This window comes from Mastacembelus armatus, unplaced genomic scaffold (assembly GCF_900324485.2).
Source record: "Mastacembelus armatus unplaced genomic scaffold, fMasArm1.2, whole genome shotgun sequence".
Taxonomy (NCBI): domain Eukaryota; kingdom Metazoa; phylum Chordata; class Actinopteri; order Synbranchiformes; family Mastacembelidae; genus Mastacembelus; species Mastacembelus armatus.
This window is the reverse complement of record NW_022872853.1, coordinates 927,662-947,936: the sequence shown is the minus strand read 5'-3', so window position 1 is coordinate 947,936 and position 20,275 is coordinate 927,662. Positions and strand designations below refer to the sequence as shown.

Sequence of the window (20,275 nt, the reverse complement as noted above, 5' to 3'; positions counted from 1 at the left end):
AGTAAAATTTAAAAGTCTTATGTTAATTTATAATGTTACTGAGATTTATTGTTACAGTCAGGAAGCCCTGACAAAATGCCAATAAATTCATATTCCGGTTTTAATCCCTAGATAAATGTGTGTGATGTTGTTTTGGTGGGAAACATTAGACGGCAGGACGTAAACATCATAAAGCTCCTGACAAAAACAAACGTCAATATTCTTTTGTCTCCGGAAATTACGTCACCGCGCCGGGGCGTGACTTTAGGTATGACGCAACGTGCTCGCGTTTCTATTGGCTGAGCGCGAAATTTCAAACGCGTTAGGAGGGTCAGTTGCTCCGGGGGAAGAAATAGGTTTAACTTAATAATGGAAGCTGTTTAACAGCGAGTTTATAACTTAAAGTGATCTATCCGCCAGTTAAACCGGTTAACTTTAACACTTTCTGAGTTTAAATGACTTTTAACTAAAACGGAAATGGATGTCGACACGTATTTACAGTAAGTTACAGCTGAACGTTAACGTTACTGCTAACGTTAGCCCTTAGCTTGAGCTAACACGAGCTAATCGCTGTTTTATGACACATTCATGAAAACACGCACCTGCTGTGCTTTAATTACTACATTTCCCTTTCTAGGTGGTTTGAAAAGAGTCTGAGCTCATACGCAGGAGACGACCCTCTGGACCCATGGGTGCAGTGAGTAACGCTAAGCTAACTGGCTAATGCTTTGTAGCAAACGTTATTTTTCCGTTTAACTTTGCTGGAATAACTTTATTGACCCATATTGTCAATGACAAGTAAAAACTCCAACACAAGTAACGTTATAACGTTCTTGTATAACCACACATGCAGTTAAAGTCATAAAAATAAACCTATTTACTGTTATTGTGCTGTTGTGTGTTAGCTACATCCTTAATGTTTGGTTGTTATTGTGCAGGCTGTGGTGTCTGGTTAATATTACTACACCTTATCCAAGTGACACTCTAAATCTCCTTTTTAGTCAGCCAATAGTTTAATCTTCCAAAAATAATACAAGGTTCACAATCCGCACATCGTAGGCTTTAGAGGTTTGACCGTTCTTGCAAGAGAAGCCGTCACATCACTGTATGTTCTCCCAGGTTTGTGGAGTTTTTGGAGCCAAAAGTACCTGCAGGTGGTGCCAGTGGGATGTCGGTGGTATTCAACACTCTCGTACAGAAATTTTGGAACATCGACCGATACGCCAATGACATCAGATATGTGAACTACTGCATCAAATGCGTAAGCTGGAACAAAATACCACGTTACTTTATTAATCTGACATCTAAAAGTTCGTAAAAGTAATTTCATCATTTCAACTCTACAGGCAAGTTTTTATTCCGACCCCACTGCCGTGTACAGTGACATCTACAGTCAGGGCATTGGCACCAGGACTGCTGCCCTTTACATGGCCTGGGCACAGCAGTTTGAAAGTAAAGGCATGAACGAACAGGCTGATGCTGTGTACCAGAAAGCAATGGAGAACCAAGCCCAGCCAGCCTACACCGTTCTCCATGAGTACAGGTAAAATAAAAGTACAACATAGTTTTTGCTTCAGGTACATACTCATCTGTCATCTGTCTGTATGGGGTCTTTTTCATTTGGGAGTATCTTTTGAAGTGTGTGCAAGCCAAAATTACTCTGTGCTTTATCTGACCTACTAATCAATGAGGATGTATTGTTGTTTACAACCACATATGAAAATAGACAATATTTAAGTTACCAACACACAGAAGAATAACTTAACATGCTTAAAAACTAATGTGATCTACAGGCAGTTTCAAGCAAGAACCAGAAGCCAGACACCAGGATCTGGTAGGAGTGTATTCACTTGTTTATATCAGATATTACAGTTGTTTATTCAATATTTCCCGTATATTGTTTCAGTTTCTAATTGTTTTATTTTTTGTTCTTTTTTGTAAAGAAGGAGTTCGAACACCTTTGCACAACTCCCACTTAACCAATCAGATGTCATCCCACAGAGAACCAGTTGCTCAGAGTAAGGTGTGTCTGAATTTTCATAATTTAGTAATTCCACGTGTGCTTTTCACATCTGCTCATACTCTTCTCTGTCTGTTACAGGCCTCTGCAGATTGTGTATTTAAACCGCCTACCGTTAGAACCGTCGAAACGTAAGTTGTGTTTTTTATTATTACTACTTAGAATAGCACATGTGCTCTGAAAGTGGTTTAGAAATGGGTTTTTTTCCAGGTAAAGTTTTTGTTGGAGAAGTTTTTCCTTATGTGACTGGATGGTCTAATGACAGAAGGTGTTGAGACCTTGAGACCAATTTGTGATAATGTGCCATATAAATAAAATTGGACTTAACGTGTCCACCAAAACTAGGTATATTATATTAGGTGTGTTCTGTCGTCTCCTCCACAGTGTGTCCCGTTCTGAGACTTCTGGGATGATTCCCTCTAATCAAGGCTCCAGTGTTCAGACTGTGTCGGCGTACATAAAGGATCAACTCGTCTGTGAAGAGTCTGAGTTGAGCTTCGAGGAGGTCAGAGCGGAGAAATACTTCCGTAAGATGCGAGAGAAGCAGGAAAGGGAGCAAAGAGAAATTAGTAAGTCAGTGGTTTATAAATCTTAATATCCTCTGAGATAATTAAGGTTTAAGAACAAATACCAAAGAATTAAAACAAGACTTCAGTGATGGATTTTATTTAGAAAGTCATTCACTTTGTCATGACGTCTGTTTTCTTTTGCTTAAAGCTGAGAAGAAACTGAGGGAGCGGGAGGAAGAAATCCTGAAAATTAAGTCTAAGTTGGCAGAAGTTTCCCAGGTTATGGAAGGCTGTGGATCTGTACCCGACCAGACTTCATCACAGAGGGTGAGACTGCAACTGCAGACTTTAAAATAAAACCATGGTACATGCAATGCCACGATGCTCTGTCATTGCTGTGAAGTCACACTGCAAACAGAACCTCAACATGGGAGGAAAAGAGGCAGTTGTGTGATTTGTCTTGGCCCAAGTACTGGACTGTAGTGTCTCTTACTGCTACACAAGCATATGACACTTCACTCAGTGACTGTTCATCATCCATGTACTTTTGTCAATGCACGTTCATCAGTGTTCAGTGATTATAGAGCCCTCTTGTGTTGTCAGATGTGCAGCCAGCATTAACATGTACCGTGTATCCCATAATACATGAACAGTGTTAGCCCTGGTAATCAACTGGAATATAAGATTTAAAGTAGGAACATTTTATGGATCATTTGGTTTAACTTTATGATAAGAGGACGATTTACACAAAATCCGAACCTTATATGTCTGTCACAGCTGTCCGCAGAAGAATCAGCCGCCAGTCTGAGCTCTAATCCTACCCAGAGGCCCTTTGGGCATCCTAAACTTCACTGGCCGAGCAGCAGGCGCTCTCTTGGTTTGAGATTACACACTGACCCGACCTTCATCCAAGAGGCTGCTGACACAAACTGCCCAAGCTCGGAAGTATCCCGTCATCCCTCTGTCCTTATAGACACCGGTCATCTTCGAAGGTCTGTAGGGACGTCAGTGTCCACAGACCTGGAGTCTGTTGCCCAGAGCTCGAGTGTTGATCCTCAGCTGATCCAGGAGCAGATGAACGTGTCGCTCCCCAGCCCAGCTGTTAGCACTGATGTTCTCTGCCAGGACGCTCAACTTCAGCTGAGCATCTTGGACATCAGTCAGCCCCAGGAGCAGAGCACCACACGTCAGTGAGTAGCTTCTAAATCTGCACCTGCAGTGGTTAAAATGTTATTACAACAGTGAGTTTACTGTGGAACATCTGGCCAGAGCCTCCTGTTTCTCACCTGTGTTTATGTCCAGACCAGGTCTCCAGTGGACTGATTCTTTATTAATTTATTTGTTTGTTTGTTTGCTTGTTTCTCAGGGATGTGAGCCAGCTCCCAGAGCCTGAGGAGAAACTCAATGGTAAATTAACCAGCAGCTCAAAAGTAAACGCTCCAATTGCAGCTTCCTGTGAAAGGTTTCAAAGTCTTCTTCTGTCTGTCTCAGCGTCACAGGGAGGAACAGCTAATCTGTCTCACATCACTCCTAACAATTCACTGGGCTTTGTCCAGGCCACCCCATCAAGGGTGCAGCCATCACCCACTGTCAACACACGGGAAGCGCTGAGTAAGCTCAACCACCGCTTAAGTTTTCATGGTTTTTCTGTCAAACCACATGGTGGGGAGAGACTCTTAACTTTTTCCAGCATCAGCAGATTCTTCCTGTCAGCTGCTGATGATATGAGCTTTATTCATGTGTAGAGGGGTCAGTCTAGTTTTTGGTGCAGTGAATGATATACAGTCTGCTTCTGTTTTCCATCCAGATGTGATTATGGACATGTTCCAGGCCCCGACTCTCCTGGAGGACCCGTTCAACAACACATCAGTGCTCCCCCCTCCTGACAAGGAGCTTGATGCCGGATGTCCAGAAAATGGTAAATGTGCTGCGAACAGGGAGGGACATCACTTGTCCACAGCGGTTTAACCACATCTTTCTATGTTTCTGTATCCATCCAAAGGAATAAAACACAAATAGCACAAGGATCTGATGCATTAAAGAAATAAAGGTTTCCTGTAGATGTTGTTACTGTTGCTTTTCCCCAGTAACTCAGCTTTTTTTCCTTCAATGATTTGAAGACTGCTCAGTGGCTAAGCCTCCTGCAGCAGCCCCTTTCACCATCTTCCAGGACAAAGAAAACAGCAGGTGAGCATCAATTACAGGCAGCACGTCTGAAATACTATGTTTTTCTAATTCTGCCAGGTTTAATGGCTGTTTGTGTCTAACATACAGATATTTATTGTGATTTCTGTTTTCAGTGATGAAGGAAATAATTGGAATTAACATTTAAACCCATAATGTTCCTGTTATTTTAGCGTCTTTAGTGCTGCTGCTCCCTGTGTGTCTAAACCCATCAAAGCTCTGGCTGAAATCCCAGTGTCTAAACCCCAGAAACCTAATGTAAGTACTGACACGAGCGGCGTCTTCACTTCTAATGTCACGCACAACCAGGAGCTGCAGGGTAGTTCCTCAGAATTTGTCTTCACTTAAACACTTAAATCAAAACTCAAATGTTGTATCTGTGAGTCTTATCACCAGCAGCACCAACAGTGCTGATCAACTGAGCCCTTTTATTGTCTGTGTCCGTCCCTGTGTTGACTGGACAGGACACTGCTCCAGACCTGATGCCAGACGAGAGCACCATGTGGGGAGCTCGCTACAACTCCCTCAGCTCTCTGCACGCTTGTCCCAACAGCACCACAGACTTCGCAATGCTGGCCCAGTTTGTCTCCACTCCGTTCACACACAAAACACCTTCCAGCAACAACGGCTTTTACGACACCCAAGGTGACTGGGCCTCCTGGCTTTTATCTGAGACACAACAGGACACTCAGTGACTGTTAATCCGATGTTCTACTAAGACATGCTGCACGTTCTCGTCTTCTTCTGCTCCACATGGTCTTGCTCTGTGTCACCGACATGGTTTCTATAAAAGTTCTGTGTTTGCTCTCAGAGAACGTCTGTGACGGTGACGGTGGTGATGCTGATGATATTTTTACCAGACGTCAGCCAAAGAAACTCAGGTAACTAGTCTCCAAGCCTGATTGTTTGCACAATCGTGTTGGTCATCACCTGCAGAATTTCTGATGTTTATATTTTCCTAGATTTTACAGACCAAATGTTTAATTGATAGTGAAAATAGTTGTTGTGGTCCTGCAAAAATCAAGGCTGTTCAAAGTCAAGAGAACAATATCTCATCGGTTTTTACTTATTCAGTTCTGTTGAGTCATTTAGTGTTTCATAGTCTATTTTTGTCTCTTAAAGAATTAGTAGTCCCTTTATACTTCTCTGGTCTACAACCTGGTCCTCTGGGCACCTGTGTCCAGTAGGATCCTTCAGTAACCCATCCACGTGTTTACCTGTGATGTTTGTGTTGTCCCTCCCTCAGCCCCATCATGGAGCAGAGTCCGTCTGACGATATGTCTGAAGCAGCCGTCAGTCAGCTCGTCCCGTCCTCAGCGAGACAAGGCACCATTGTGGGTGAAGGTCTCGCCTCAGCCCAGCACTGCCTGACCACCTCCTCCATCAACATGGTGCAGCCTCCTCCTGCTGTGCTCTCCTTCAGAGACCACACTCTCTGTCCAACAGACTCGTCCGTCTCCAGGGCCACAGGGCCTGGCTGGGAGGTGTACTCGAGCCCAGAGCAGCCTCCTAAACAGGCATCTGTGAGTTTGAACCAACCCCAGAGTTCAGTCAGACCCAAAAGAGAACCTTTTAAAATCATGGAAGATTTAGAGAAACCTCCCACACCAGAACGAGCCCAGAGACCAGCCTGTGATGTTCCGATGAGCCCGGAGTGCGCTTACAAACCAGATTGGCTTGACATCAGAAGTCCTGAGAGTACAGATGAGCCAGACCTGGATGCCTTCATGAGTCCCCATCGACCCAGTACAGCTGACACCATTTCCAGGAGGATGCTGGATGTCCCCAAGAGTCCAGAAGCTCTGCAGCTCTGCTCTGACGTGTCCATGAGCCCGGTGCAGGTGCCACAGTGCAGCATCGTGGATGAACCCATGATGAGTCCAGACCGAGGCCTACAGCCCAGCACACGTGCATCCATGAACTCAACCGGGACAGGGATGGTCCAGCTGGTGTCCGACCCCTGGGACACTGAACTCATCTCCGATCTACTGTCCACGCTCACCCCACCTCTCACCTCTCACCCCCACTGCATCACCTGGCCGTGCAACATACCTAACATCACGCCCAAGATGACCATCAGCATGGGTGAGCAAAGGGCTGCAGTTAGCATAGCTTTCGTTTGATCATGGTTAGTGTCTTCACTCGTGTCAACAACAAGCAGTTTAACACAGAAACATAAAAAGATCTTCTGATCATTTTTACCAAGTCACTTTACTTTGCAGTGTTCAGTCTGAACGAAGCGACAGTTAAATGTGTTTACCTGGAAATGTTTGGCTCGTGACAGGGAAGGCGTCTCTGCGAGTCGACCACATCCTCGGGGAAGGCGCTTTTGCCACAGTCTACCAGGCTACTGACCCCAGGACCTCAGAGAGGGTGGTTTTAAAGGTAAGGTGCTGATGGTCTGTGCTGATGGTCTGTGCTTGAGATGAAGATCCAGCTCCGTTTGTGACCTCGACACTTGTTCACAGTGTGAGGTCACAAAAATAAAGTAGAATGATTAATTCATGTGGTTGGTCATTTTTGGTGTTGGTGCATCACTGTGGACCAGATACACACACACACACACACACACACACACGTGTTAAGTTATATCTGCAGCTAAGATGTGACGTTTTTTATCCTCATGTATTGATGTTTAATCTGTAAGAAAACTGCTTAACAGTCTGCAGCCGGTAACGGGAGTGACTGTCTCACTGTGATCAACATGAATGCAGGTTCAGAAACCGGCCAATCCCTGGGAGTTTTACATCAACACTCAGCTGGACGCTCGGCTGCAGCCCGGGGTCCGTCACCTTTTCAGCAGGATCCGCTCCGCTCACCTCTTCAACGACGGCAGCGTGCTGCTCGGAGAGCTTCACAACTACGGCACCCTGCTGGTACGTTCTCAGCACCTGAGGAGTTCTGGTGGACTCTTGCATGTGTTGCAATAATATGAGGTAAACACTTGGTACCTGACTCTGACTGCACTTTCAGGGCGCTGTGAACCTCTATAAAACCCTGACCGACAAGACGATGCCTCAGCCTCTGGTCCTGTACTTCACCATCTGTATCCTCCACATGGTGGAGCAGCTGCACAGCATCCACGTCGTCCACGCCGACATCAAACCTGACAACTTCCTGCTGGGAGAGAGGTAACATCACTGACCGTATTTCTTACCTTTAAGCTGCTGGTTACTCTCAAACTCCACCTCTAACAAGTTACTGACCAACAGTTTTGATTATTGATTAGTGATTCAGATGGTGTCTTAGATGCTAAATTGTGCATTGGCAGCTGTAGTTTTCAGCTTTATGTCATAAATAGCATGAAGCTAATAGCTTTCTTTGAAATGTTGGTCAGATAATAGGAATGTTCTTGGACTGAAATATATGAAAACTAGAGATCAACAGTCAGTAAGTGCAGAAAGCTTCACCACGATGGGCTAAAGGGTTTCAAACAGTCACGCCACAGTGTGAAACCATCACAGCAGCACAGTCGCCTTCACTGTTTCAGCTTCTTGGAAAACAAGTGTCTGGATCCGGAAAACCTGGATCACGGCCTCGTCCTCATCGACCTCGGACAGAGCATTGACATGGAGCTTTTCCCAGAAGGCACTGCTTTCACCGCCAGGTGTTTGACGTCAGGCTTCCAGTGTACAGAGATGCTCAGTGGGAAACCCTGGAACTACCAGGTGAGGACACACCTGCAGCCTGCAGTTATTGTTAGAAATGAACCGCAGCTGTAGTGAAGGACTTATCTTATCTGTAGCACTGACCTAATCAACACATTCTGATGTCAGTTAAAAAATCTACCTGTGTGATTTTAGACGGACTACTTTGGAATAGCAGGGACTGTGTACTGTTTGCTGTTTGGGACGTACATGCAAGTCACAGAGGAATGTGGAGTCTGGAGGACCAACGCTGTGTTCAGAAGGTAAATCCTCCTGACAGTGTCCCCATCTGACCTGAGCATGAACCAGTCAGAAAGCAGTTTCATTAAACACACCACGTTTATCTGGTTATTTCTCGCACTGGTGTCTGTTGCTGTTTGAGAACTGGACTCTGGAAAGAATAGTTGTCTTATCAGTGACCCCTGAGTGTCTGTGTTGTGTCCCCGACAGATGAACGTTTGATAAACTTACGTCGTGTAGCTGCTGAGTGTTTGTAAGTGTCGACTCTCCTGTGCCCTAGAAACCCTCACAGCGACTTATGGCTGGAGTTCTTCCACACGCTGCTGAACGTGCCGGACTGCGGCTCCCTGCCGAGCCTGCGGAGTCTCCGCCGCAAACTGACGACGGTTCTGCAGCAGAACTACAGCAGCAAACTCTCCACACTGAAGAGTCGCCTGGTGGTTCTGCTGCTGGAGAACCGCAAGGCAGCTCGGAGATGACCGCACCGGCCCGAGAGACTGAGACGGCTCCCGGTCTTCGCTTCTCTGGCTCCTCTTTCCTCCTTTGTTTCCTTTTCACTGGTTTAAATGCTTGAAACTGCTTTTCCTCCTTTCAGCTGGTTCAACTGATGCAGTGATGAGGTACATTTTCAGAATTTGAAAGGTTTTGTGAATTTTCACAGAAGGGGAATTAAATCGACTGATTCTGTTTGTACTGAAGTTGTACATAGGAAATATGTAATTGTTCATTTTGTTACCAAACTGTGGGTTTTGGCCTGATGAGCAGTTTTTATTTTGGTGAATAAACTTTGTGTTGAAGTAAATGATCTTCTTTGCTCTGCAGTAGTTGGAGCTCAGAGCAGAATTCACACTGGGTCAACTCTTCAGTTTCTGTCCTGAGTTTCTGCCTTAATTTGGCTGCAGCTGCTTTGTTTTTAATTTTCTTGGAAAACAATTAAATATGAAACAAAAATACTTTCTGGAGCTGCGTCACTGCCCTGATGTTTTGGCTGCTAACTGACAGAATATAACAGTCTGCATGCTAACATGCTAATGTTTAGCAGATACTATGACCTGTGTTTCATTAGCATGTTAGCATGCTAACACTAACGTGATACAAAAGTGTCAGTTTTGCATGGGTGATAAATAAAAGTTGATGTCATTTATTTCTGATTCGATGTTTGTATAACAGATCTCAGGGCAGACCCTCCTGCAGTTAAGGAGACATTTTATTAAAAACCCAAATTCCAGCCTCACACTGAGACTAAGGGGATGTCTGTGATTCCTGGGAACCTCTGGAATACTTGATGGAAATGTTCCTGTGAAGAATTTGAGCTGGTGTAAACGTGACTGAAAGGAACAGACGGTGTGAATGGTTCTGATGGTTCCAGACACCAATGTGTAGCTGCAGAAGGACGAGGCCGGTGCCTCCTGGTTCGGCCCGGTCACCCTAACGTTGTGGATCTATTACACGGCCTACTTAAACACATCCCCAGTGTGTGTGATTTAGGTTTTGCTGTGGCTCCTCCCAGGCTGCGGTGTCATCCTGCCCCATTACCTGTTGGGACCTGCAGCTTTTCCACACTCTGCTGTAGGAAATGACCTCATTATAAAATGAATGTGGACAAACAGGATGTTTTCAGGACTTTTGACTTGTTTTCAATAATAATTAGGTGATAAATACTTCCTGTCTTTTTGTGCTCTAAGAGATTGAACCGTGAGGAGTTAAACCTTTATTTGTGCCGAAACTCTGGTTGTTTATTTGACATTAGCTCAGACAGAAGGTGAACCCAGCAGCCACCATGTGGCCCCTGTGGGAACAGAAACTCCTGGCTGAAAACAACTGTGCTGAGTTCAGGGTCTGTCAGAAAAATCTAAAGTTTTAGATGCATTAGTTGGTGTCAAGAAACAAAAGAGGATTTGTGCAGTTTTAACACTGTGTCAGTGGATATAAGAATTTCAAGGAAGTGAGCTGAAAACGATATTTTCCTGTGTAACTGAATCAGTTAATTAAATCACTGAACTTAACAGAGACGTTTAATGCAAAGAGGGTTATAGTATAATATATTTCTAAGGCCCTGATATAACGTCTCAGAAACAGGATCTTACGAGCAGCACTTGAAGGCAGCACAAACCGGCATCTGTGGGCGCGTCCATTCACCTGAGAGTCCATACACCTGTGCGTCCATGGCGGACCAGGGGCTGTCGGACGAGGCTGTGTCTGCCGCCTGCAAAGAAGGAGCGCCCATCACGAAGGTGACCCCTGACCCCACGTCCCTGTGAGACGCTGGTCCCGTGTTTTATAGACGAGACCAACTGATTGTTTGGCGCTGAGGTTCTGTAATGCGGTCAGACCTGTTGGCTGCGGTGCGTCAGGGTGGATTCTGGTGAACAGCGTCACTGGCGGGTTGAGAGAAGCTATAAAAGTCCTGCAGGATGGTTTTAGTCACTGTCCCCTGGTCGGACAGTTAACTATGCAGCTGGACTCACCGTTGGACACCGCAGGGAAAACCTCGAGTCCGAATAACTGACAAATAGAAATATGTTTATTTTTTAGGAATAATCGATTTCTGTAGCTGAATTTATTGGCGCTGTTTGGTGTAAATGTGGCTGCGCCTGAAAACACTGACATGAGTTTTCTAAGCCCCTGTTCTCTCGCTGCCTCTGCAGGACTACATGATGCAGCAGACGATGCTGAGGGTCAAAGATCCGGCTCGGTCTCTGGACTTCTACACTCGAGTCCTGGGAATGACGTGAGTCCCCGAGTCCACCAGATGATCGATAATCGATCATCTCGTAGTTCCTTCGGATTTTCGGTATGAAAGTTCAGAGAGCGAGGACAGTTTGGACGGATCCACCGTCCGGAACCGTTTTAGGGACCGTCACTCAATAATTGACAGAGAAGAAAAAAAACAAACAGTTTTCATGTTATTAAATTATTAAATAAAATTATATCACTTAATTTCCTTAAATTGATTTTTATATTTAATAATTGATATTTTTGCTCAATAGCTTCCAGGTCAAAATATCAATTATCAAATATAAAAATTAATAAAAACGAATTAAGTGATATATTTGAAATTTTATTTAATAATAATTTCGCTGACTGCAGACCTCCGACCTTAATAACATGAAAACTGTTTGCTTTTATTAAAATCTTTTTTTCTTCTCTGAGTTATTGAGTGACGGTCCCTAAAACGGCTCCTGAGACGGTGGATCTGTCGAATATCGAACTTCATCGGTCTTCACCGCATTAGTTCTGAGGTCTTTCTAGAATCTGTCCCAGGTAATCTGGGTAGTCCTCAGACCTCGGCTTATTCGGGCTGCAGGGGTAGGGTGCTTTGCAGGTGTTTGGGTAGACCCCAGTAAACCTGATCACCTGTTGTGACTCCTCTGTGGTTTCCAGGCTGCTGCAGAAAATCGATTTCCCATCGATGCATTTCAGCCTCTACTTTCTGGGCTACGAGAACCGGTCCGACATCCCAGCCAGCATCAGCGAGAGGACGGCGTGGACTTTCTCCCGCAGAGGCACCATAGAGCTGACACAGTACGCAGGCCCTGCACCTGATGATCTTTACTGGTTTGGATCAATAATGAGAATTGATGAGCTGTGTTTCTCTGTCTGCCAGTAACTGGGGCTCAGAGCTGGACGGAAATCTGTCGTTCCACAACGGAAACAAGAACCCACGAGGGTTCGGTGAGAAAAAACCCATTAACCATCTGTGTGTGGGGCTGACCGTCACTGTGCTGTGGTGGGGACAAGGTGCCCAAACAGGTTGTGTGTGTGTCCTCGGGGTGTCACCTGCTGTCTCATTCCAGGTCATATTGGCATCGCCGTCCCTGACGTTGACGCCGCCTGCAGGTTATTTGAAGAACAAGGAGTGACGTTTGTAAAGAAACCAGCCTCAGGTGAGACTCTGGTGAGACTCTGGTGAGGCTTCAGGTGAGGCTTCAGTTGAGACTCAGGTGAGGTTTCAGTTGAGGCTCAGGTGAGGTTTCAGTTGAGGCTCAGGTGAGGTTTCAGGTGAGGTTTCAGTTGAGACTCAGGTGAGGTTTCAGTTGAGACTCAGGTGAGGTTTCAGTTGAGACTCAGGTGAGGTTTCAGTTGAGACTCAGGTGAGGTTTCAGTTGAGACTCAGGTGAGGTTTCAGTTGAGACTCAGGTGAGGTTTCAGTTGAGGCTCAGGTGAGGTTTCAGTTGAGACTCAGGTGAGGCTTCAGTTGAGGCTCAGGTGAGGCTTCAGTTGAGACTCAGGTGAGGTTTCAGGTGAGACATCCAGCTGATTGAAATGTTACACACCGTTTTCTGTCTGATATTGACAACAGATAAATAAAGCGAAGCCTGAACTTCGAGTCTGGAGATTATCAGCAGGTAAAGCTCAAATTAATATTTGAGCTTTACCTGCTCAATTATCCAATGACCACAGCCCAGACACACTGACAGTAGGTGTGAGTGTTTTTACCTTACCTGTCTAAACATCCACATGATGCTGCTTTCAGAAGCAGATGTTGTCGACTCTAACCACCTGAGGGCGCTCTCAGCTTTAACTGCACAGCTGCAGCTTCTGGGTCAGGGCTGGTGTTTGGTTGTTTTCTGGCTGAGGCTTCCTCATGTTGTGGGGACAAAAACATCATATCACTGACATGTGTCTGTTTATTATCACACAGGTTTGATGAAGGGTCTGGCCTTCATCAAGGATCCTGACGGCTACTGGATTGAGATTTTAAATCCAAACCACATGGTCTCCTTAATGCCCCTTAAGGAGGAGACGGTGGGAAACACTCAGGGTGTGACGGGTGGACGTCCCTGCTGAAACCACAACCGACACGTCAGACTCTTCCTGGTGCAGCCCGGCTCCTGCTTGACGTTTGGTGTTTTTAGTTTAGTTTTCTGATCTTCTGCAGGACCTGGCAGCTTTTTCTGTGCGTCCTCCAGTCACAAGGTCTCCACTGGCGGATGAATCCACCGCTGAGGTTCATGGGAATGGGTTTCATTTTGCAGATTTGCAGGTGGAAACACGGAGGATCAGTGAACTAAGGTCAACAATAATTACTACAATTCATTTTGGGGGAAGCATGAGTGTGTGTGACCAGATAAATGTGTGTGTGTTGTTTTCAAAATGATGTTATCAAGTTAATTAAAGCCTGAACTGTCATTGTGCATGGAAGATAATATGCAAGTGTCAGCCTCATGGTGCTGCTAAAGGAAATTCCAATAAAAGTCTCGGTAAAGGCTTTCTAGCTCCATCGTCTCTTTCTATCCACTTTGTTCCCATTTCTGTGTCTGCCTTGGTTTAGTCATGTCTTTCAGTCCCTTCATGGTTCCCTGACCCATTGGACCCTGGGCCTGTACTCAGTGGGCCTGAGCCCGTCTCTGACCCGCGTCATATTCTAAATCAGCTCAATTTGCCTGATGTAACGTCATGAGACTCATATGGACCAGTCACCTGTTTTTTGTTTTGTTTTGATGATGTTGAGTCCTCTGCTCCGACTCACCACCTAAACCTGCACAGCTCCTTTTTATGCCTAAACCTGGTTTGGGTCCAGGCCAGCAGAGCGGTGGACTCTTTGTTCCTTCAGAGCCTGTAAACAGTGTCGGCCGTTCTCAGAGTCTGGAGCTGGTTTTTGGAAACAGACGGGCCTCCCATTGTTGGTGAGGAAGAACCATGTGAGCCAGGTCAGCGGTGTGGCTCCCTGCTGGGTTTTTAATAGTCTTTGGACAACAATGGAGGTCTACGGCTCAGACCCATAAGCTGAACCAGGTTCTGGATTCACACACATGAATTGGTGCTGTCAGTCTCTGGATGGGATCTGGACTCAGTAACACACACTGAATCATCTGCTTCCTTCTGAGTGTGGATAAAGTGAAAACTTGAAGAAATGAAGTTAAATGGTCAAATCACAACTTAAGTGGTTTGTTGCCTTCGAAATGTTTTTCTCGTTTCACTGTTGTCCAGCTAAAGTCTGTTCTGTTTCTGTCTGTGTGAAGTCCTGACCAGCTTACGTCCCCTAATGTGCCGCTGGTCACTTCAAAGCAGCGTCCCGGCGTGAGAACCGTGTCGGCTGACCCGGGTGGATTTACGGCCTGCAGAGCCGTTCCCAGGCCTGTCAGCCTTTAATCCTCCATTCAGCTGGAAATGATGCCGTTTTCTTCTCTGGGAGGATTTAACGGGTGCAACAGTGATTTCAGCCTGTAAATCAACTGCAAGATGAAGGCAAAGAGCAAGAAGGTGCGGATTAACGTGTGTGTGTGTGTGTGTGTGTGTGTGTGTGTGTGTGTGTGTGTGGTTTAGAAAGTTTCCCGACCTGCAGTCTATTCACTCATATAAACTCTACATGAAAGAATTGGAGGTGGAATAAATGTTTTCTCTCCTATCACATGATCTTCCTCAGCAGGTGTAGTTAGACCAGTTAAATCTGAATGTGTTTGCACTTTACCTCCGTTTCCACGTCTTCAAGTGCAGTGAAGCCTCAGACAAACACAGGAGGTGCCAGTTCTTATGTGTGGTGCTAACAGTAGGTGAAGGATTTAAAAGATTCACAGGAATGAAAATATTCTTTTTCTTTACAGCAGCACTTTTATTTTTCAGTTTTCAGTGACTTGTACCACAGACGATATGAAGTGAAAACGTTTAACGTGATCAGAGCTGGTTGAGTTTCAGTCTGTCTGGTAGTTACTGAACTACAACATCACAATCACTGTCATTGTAAATATGCTGGTTCTGGTTCTGGTTCTGGTTCTGGGAGTTGTACAGTGCACAGTTCGATCCTCGGGTAACTGATTTAAGGAAAGCTGTTGGTTTGTTAGTTCAGATGTTTTGGTTCATTAATATCATCGGTATAAAGTCTCAGTACGTCTGAAAACCTCCGAACAGGTGACTGGGGCTGGGGACTATTTTCAGCAGCGGATGAATCCACATTTGGTCTATAGTGAGTATTAGTGGCAGCAGGAGTCAGTCAGTGTGTTGGTGCTGATAGAGGAACATGTCTCCCAGTGTGTTTAATGGTTTCAGGCCACAGTGGAGGAAGAACACACGTCAGGACTTTGGTGTTAGTTTGGAGTTTCCACTGGTTTGGTTGAGAAGAAGAAGAGTGTAGGATCCCGATTTGTAAATCTCCTTCAGGGAGCAACATCTGCAGTCGATGTTGGGGGAACACGTTCAGTAAGTCTGATTAAAGAGAAGTAGGAAAACAAACTTTTCTGCCATGTGTCAAGCTGCAGGTGAAAACAGCCTCAAACGTTAATGAGTTAATCAGACATGTTCGTTAAAACCAGTCAGTCAGTGAAGCGTTCTCCAGGTTGTGGCTTAGAAAGCTCCCACCTCGGTTCCCCACGGTCTGTAGGGCCTGCTGCTGCTGCTGGGGGGCGTCTGGGGAGAGGAGGAAGAGGAGATGGGAGGACTGGTGGCGGAGGTGAAGGAGGTGGGAGGCAAGATAGGAAAACCTCCGTGAAGGGTGATGGGAAACGAGGCCGAGAGGGAGAGGAGGGAGGCGGAGAGAGGGGTGGGGTTGCAGGGCAGCATGAGAGATGAGGAGGAGGAGGAGGAAGAGGAAGGAGAGGAAGAGGTGGAGTCTGTGTAGGAGGAGGGCACGCCATGCTGCGATAACTCCGCCAGCCTCTGGGGGGCGCCACCTGCTCCACCCTCTGGAGAAACAGGAAGCCCGCTCAGTCTGTACGGCGCGGCGGCGGGTAGAGGCTGGAATGCGGCCGCGGTGGCGACGGCAGCCCAGCGGTGGGGGTGGAAGGGCGGAGCTAAGGGGTGAGGCTGCTGCTGGTGGTGAAGAGGGGAATGGGAGGCAGCTGTGAGGGCGGCGGCGTCACGTTGAGAGGCACAGGAGGTGAGGTGGGAGAGAAGGCGGGAACGCAGGGGGTCACTGGAGTCCAGGCCCTCTACGCCGCTCAGGTAACGGGAAACCTCCGTCAAACACTCCCTGAAGCCAAGAGACAGGAAGTCCAGGGCCAAGGCGTGGGCGTTAAAGTACCCTGCAGACACAGGAGGATGAACGCTGATGTTAGACCAACATGTTTCCATAACGACAGGTCAAAACAAGCATCCTGGCCTGAAAGTGCAGTCTGTCTTTTACTGCCGTGGAGAACAGACCCAGACTTTCTGCTCAGCTGACTCTGAGTCTGTTCTGCTGCTGGTGAGACACACAGACGGTCTGTGAACGCAGCCAACGCCGACCCCGGCTCCCCCGGCTCAGACAGCGCCGCTCAGGGTCAAGTGATGCTTTTGTCCCTGCAGCACTTCCCCATGTCCTCACCCCCCCCCCATCTCACTCACTGACATCACGTCCGCACAGAAGCTCTGACAGAGAAACCACATGTTGGTGTGTTTACCTTTGGCTCCCGTGGCCTGCAGCATCTTCAGGTGGTCCACGGTCATTTGGAGGATTTCTGCCTTCTCCAGTTTGGCCGAACCCTGAGAGGAAACATGGAAATCACAGAGAAGGACTGTCATCGAACAGACCTGACAGCTCAGCTTTTGTTGTGAATCCAACAACACTCGTGTGTTTTCCTCTGCTGGAGAATAAACTGCTCCTCAGCTGAGGAACCTTCTGTTACAAACCAGGAGCTAAAGGTCCAATACGTTTACGTTACTGCCGTGTTAGCGAGCTAATGAACTCTGTCAGGTTGGAAAATGTTTGGAGCTTCACTGTGTTGCAGAAGAGAAACTGGTACCACAGACTTTGGGACCTGAGGCAGCAGCAGGACCCTGGAAACTCTTGGCACTTTCTGATGGAGCCTGAAGAAGGTCAGATGTGAACAGCTGCTGCAGGTCCAGTGACCCTGGGATCACATGTCTGTTTGCTCTGGTTCTGTTTGGACACAAACAGTTTGGTTCTGCAGGAACAAAGCGATTCTCACCTGCTTCTCAAACGCTGTGGGGACGAGTCTGCGAAGCTCAGACAGGCTGTTGTTGATTCTGTCTCTGCGTCTCTTCTCGATGATCTGACGAAGAAACGAAACCATAAAAACCGTGTGAACCTTAAACCCTGACACTCTGAACCTGAGCTTCCTTACCCCTCTGCGTTTCTTCCTCGCCAGCACTTGAGTGGTCGTGGTCGGTGATCCACATCTGATGAGGGACGCCTTCATGTGCCTGGAGACAAGATAACAACTGAAGTAACAGATGAAACAATCGTATTTGATCTACAGCAGAGTAAACTTTGGTTCTCAGCTTTAAAGGTTCTGCCACGACAAAACCCACATGATGATCCATTAATGCACTAAACAACAAAACAAACACGACAATGCACAGCAACACGAAGATCAACACTATATCTGTGTGATGTGTGAGTCCAGAACGTGGTTTAGCTTATTGGACTGTGGACTATAAAGGACAGCAGGAAGCCACAGGCTGCACTGGCTCACATGCTTCTGAAACATATTTTTAATATCACTTGTGTTTTCAGTCGGCGACGTTCTTTTCTAATAATAATGTCTCGTCTCTTTCAGCACTGCTTCTTGGAGGCTGCCGCAAAGGATTGTGGGAAGTGTAGGACATTAAATTAAAATAATATGTGTAAATAACATCAAACCAGCAGCAGAATTCCTGCTTTTATTTGTTGTTCGTGTTGATGACGTTGATGTTTGTCTTCTTGTGCCATCAGCTGAGGGGCCTCATGGGGACAGGTGAGCTCGTCTCAGGTGAGTCCTGTAACTTTCAGACCCTGATGCCGTGTGTCACCTGTAATGCACCTTGACAAATGTTGTGACTTTGGGGGAAAATAATAGATTTTTGTTTTCATTTGAGGAAAATAATCATCTTGTGGTGAAACACTGATGATCTGGTTTAGATAAATGTTTTTAGAACTTCACCTGTAGTAGAAGGTTCAGGGTCGGAGCAGGTTGTCTGAGCTGTACTTACTGACTGAGGAGGCACCTGAGACTGTGAAACTACTTTGATGCAAAGATGCCAAAAACTCTCTGTTTGTTTCTGTGACGAATGTTTTTGTCCTGCTCTGATTTGTCGTTGACGCAGCATGTGAATAATCCTGATAACGGGAATAATCTCAGGGATCATCTGTAGAAACGTGGATCTGTCTTTGGTTTGGACTTGGATCGTGTAACTTTGGCCTCAGACACTTTCTACATGAGGTGTCTGACTCCTTATCTTCTCAAACTATTCAGCCACGATAAGAAAGTACAGCAGGTGTTTTAATGTTTTATCCTATAATAACTAATCGATTATTATTCATCGATGAAGCGTTTGAGGAACGTGACCAAGACAGACTGAGAGAAACACGCACCGTGGGTAAACGCTCTCACTGCCCACGTCGATGGTCTCCTCCACGTCGCTCTCCGCCGAGCTGCTGTCTTCACACGGCCGCTTCATGGTGCCGGGCGGCGGGCAGGGCTGGCTGTCTCTCCCCGGGGGGGACGTGGAGGTTTCTCAGGCTCGGAGCAGGTTACTGGCCTCTGGACGAAACCTGATCTGAATCCGCGGACTGAGAGAATAAATAAACAGCACTGCAGCAGTGCGAATAAGAAAAACACTCAGTATTGATCACTGTTGGATATTTCAGGGGTTTTCCAAAGGTAATGACCACAAACTGCGTGGAAAGTAGGAGCCCGGGGGAGCGATGATCTGTGTAATCCAGCAGCAGGTCTGAGAGACCCCCCTCCAGAAATAATCAAAAACCACTTGTGAAAAAGTTTCCCCGTGTCCCTAAAGTCTTAAGGAGTCTCTAAAAGACGCGTCAAATCCCTCCTGCTCCCGGCGGTGCGTGTCCGGTAAATAGTCCGCGGCAGGTGGCCTGTGTGGCGGCCAGAGACTGGACGGTGACCGGTGCGTCCTCCTCCTCCGCTGCTGCTGCTTTCCCACGGAGCCTGAGCGCACGCACGCACACACGCACCGAAGCAGACAGGAGGTATTATCAGGAGAGGAGGACCAGCCCTGCACACATCTCCCATCCCACGTGGGCGGTTCCACTGTGCGTGTCCGTGTGTGTGTGTGTGTGTGTGTGTGTGTGTGTGTGTGTGTGTGTGTGTGTGTGACAGACATGGGAACGAGTCCACCTCGTCAGAAAATAGTCCTGATATAAAAGCAGCAGGTTTCAGTCTGGACTCCCCCAGGCTGTTAAATCTGTACTTCTTTAAGAAGTACTCTGAACTTTTACTGCAGTAATTATTGGATTACTGCAGTAAAAGTTCAGAATACAAGTACTCTGAACTTTTACTGCAGTAATCCAATAATTACTGCAGTAAAAGTTCAGAAGAAGTATTCTGAACTCAGTGTTGACGAACATTAAAATTTTCACTGATGAAAACGAGACGATAACTAAATAAAAATGAAGTGATGATGATGAAAACTATAATTAAACATATTGACAAAAAGAACGAGACGAAAATGTGAGTGAGGGACGTTTTTAGAAAAGATCCAATCAGAATTAATCTTGTAAGACACATCTGAAAAGTGTCTGATCCACCTGGACGGTGGACGTGTGAGTCCACGACATCATCATCATCATCATCATCATCACCATCATCATCATCATCATCATCATCATCATCATCATCACCATCATCATCATCATCATCATCACCATCACCTACACTGGGTTTGTGTCTGACTTCAACTATAGTGAAATGACGTTTTTCTCTTTAATATGTTGGAGTTGACCTTTGGCTCTAAAGAATGAAGAACGTCATACGCAGGTTCTTTATATATTTAACCAAACTTGTTTTTATTTATTTTTAATTTAGAACATTTTG

At 46.2% G+C, this 20,275-nt stretch overlaps 3 protein-coding genes across 4 annotated transcripts; 2 read left to right on the top strand and 1 right to left on the bottom strand.

Moving 5' to 3' along the window:
* Positions 1-291: 291 nt before the first annotated feature.
* Positions 292-9,378, top strand: bub1 (BUB1 mitotic checkpoint serine/threonine kinase). Of its 2 annotated transcripts, none has more exons than XM_026308256.1 (24): positions 292-479; positions 617-676; positions 1,099-1,240; positions 1,326-1,522; positions 1,773-1,813; positions 1,926-2,002; positions 2,081-2,130; positions 2,384-2,568; positions 2,717-2,835; positions 3,286-3,698; positions 3,875-3,915; positions 4,000-4,119; positions 4,316-4,426; positions 4,629-4,695; positions 4,866-4,950; positions 5,157-5,337; positions 5,504-5,573; positions 5,939-6,777; positions 6,977-7,077; positions 7,407-7,568; positions 7,666-7,823; positions 8,183-8,360; positions 8,496-8,602; positions 8,860-9,378. In XM_026308256.1, the coding sequence occupies exons 1-24, from the start codon at positions 457-459 to the stop codon at positions 9,056-9,058; spliced, it is 3,726 nt and encodes a 1,241-aa protein (XP_026164041.1). In that variant the 5' UTR covers positions 292-456; the 3' UTR covers positions 9,059-9,378. The 2 variants fall into 2 exon arrangements, with proteins under 2 accessions (XP_026164041.1, XP_026164040.1); XM_026308255.1 differs by having other exon boundaries at positions 1,923-2,002.
* A 1,181-nt stretch (positions 9,379-10,559) lies between these two features.
* On the top strand, positions 10,560-13,739 carry LOC113131228 (lactoylglutathione lyase-like). The gene is made up of 6 exons (XM_026308258.2): positions 10,560-10,813; positions 11,228-11,310; positions 11,964-12,104; positions 12,187-12,254; positions 12,377-12,466; positions 13,225-13,739. The coding sequence occupies exons 1-6, from the start codon at positions 10,745-10,747 to the stop codon at positions 13,368-13,370; spliced, it is 597 nt and encodes a 198-aa protein (XP_026164043.1). The 5' UTR covers positions 10,560-10,744; the 3' UTR covers positions 13,371-13,739.
* A 1,479-nt stretch (positions 13,740-15,218) lies between these two features.
* On the bottom strand, positions 15,219-19,421 carry hey2 (hes-related family bHLH transcription factor with YRPW motif 2). The gene is made up of 5 exons (XM_026308231.1): positions 18,811-19,421; positions 17,582-17,660; positions 17,426-17,509; positions 16,898-16,979; positions 15,219-16,540 (listed from the first exon to the last, which is right to left on the bottom strand). The coding sequence occupies exons 1-5, from the start codon at positions 18,894-18,896 to the stop codon at positions 15,864-15,866; spliced, it is 1,008 nt and encodes a 335-aa protein (XP_026164016.1). The 5' UTR covers positions 18,897-19,421; the 3' UTR covers positions 15,219-15,863.
* Between the last annotated feature and the right edge of the window lie 854 nt (positions 19,422-20,275).

Excerpts from the sequence above, each read along its gene's own strand:
- bub1 (XM_026308255.1), top strand. The coding sequence starts at position 457 with ATGGATGTCGACACGTATTTACA. Across the intron at positions 1,523-1,772 it reads ACCGTTCTCCATGAGTACAG|GCAGTTTCAAGCAAGAACCA; the intron begins GTAAAATAAAAG and ends TGTGATCTACAG. Across the intron at positions 4,951-5,156 it reads CTAAACCCCAGAAACCTAAT|GACACTGCTCCAGACCTGAT; the intron begins GTAAGTACTGAC and ends TTGACTGGACAG.
- LOC113131228 (XM_026308258.2), top strand. The coding sequence starts at position 10,745 with ATGGCGGACCAGGGGCTGTCGGACGAGGCTGTGTCTGCCGCCTGCAAA. Across the intron at positions 11,311-11,963 it reads ACTCGAGTCCTGGGAATGAC|GCTGCTGCAGAAAATCGATT; the intron begins GTGAGTCCCCGA and ends TGTGGTTTCCAG. Across the intron at positions 12,105-12,186 it reads GGCACCATAGAGCTGACACA|TAACTGGGGCTCAGAGCTGG; the intron begins GTACGCAGGCCC and ends TCTGTCTGCCAG.
- hey2 (XM_026308231.1), bottom strand. The coding sequence starts at position 18,896 with ATGAAGCGGCCGTGTGAAGACAGCAGCTCGGCGGAGAGCGACGTGGAG. Across the intron at positions 17,661-18,810 it reads AGTGAGAGCGTTTACCCACG|GCACATGAAGGCGTCCCTCA; the intron begins GTGCGTGTTTCT and ends TCTTGTCTCCAG. Across the intron at positions 16,980-17,425 it reads CCACAGCGTTTGAGAAGCAG|GGTTCGGCCAAACTGGAGAA; the intron begins GTGAGAATCGCT and ends GTTTCCTCTCAG.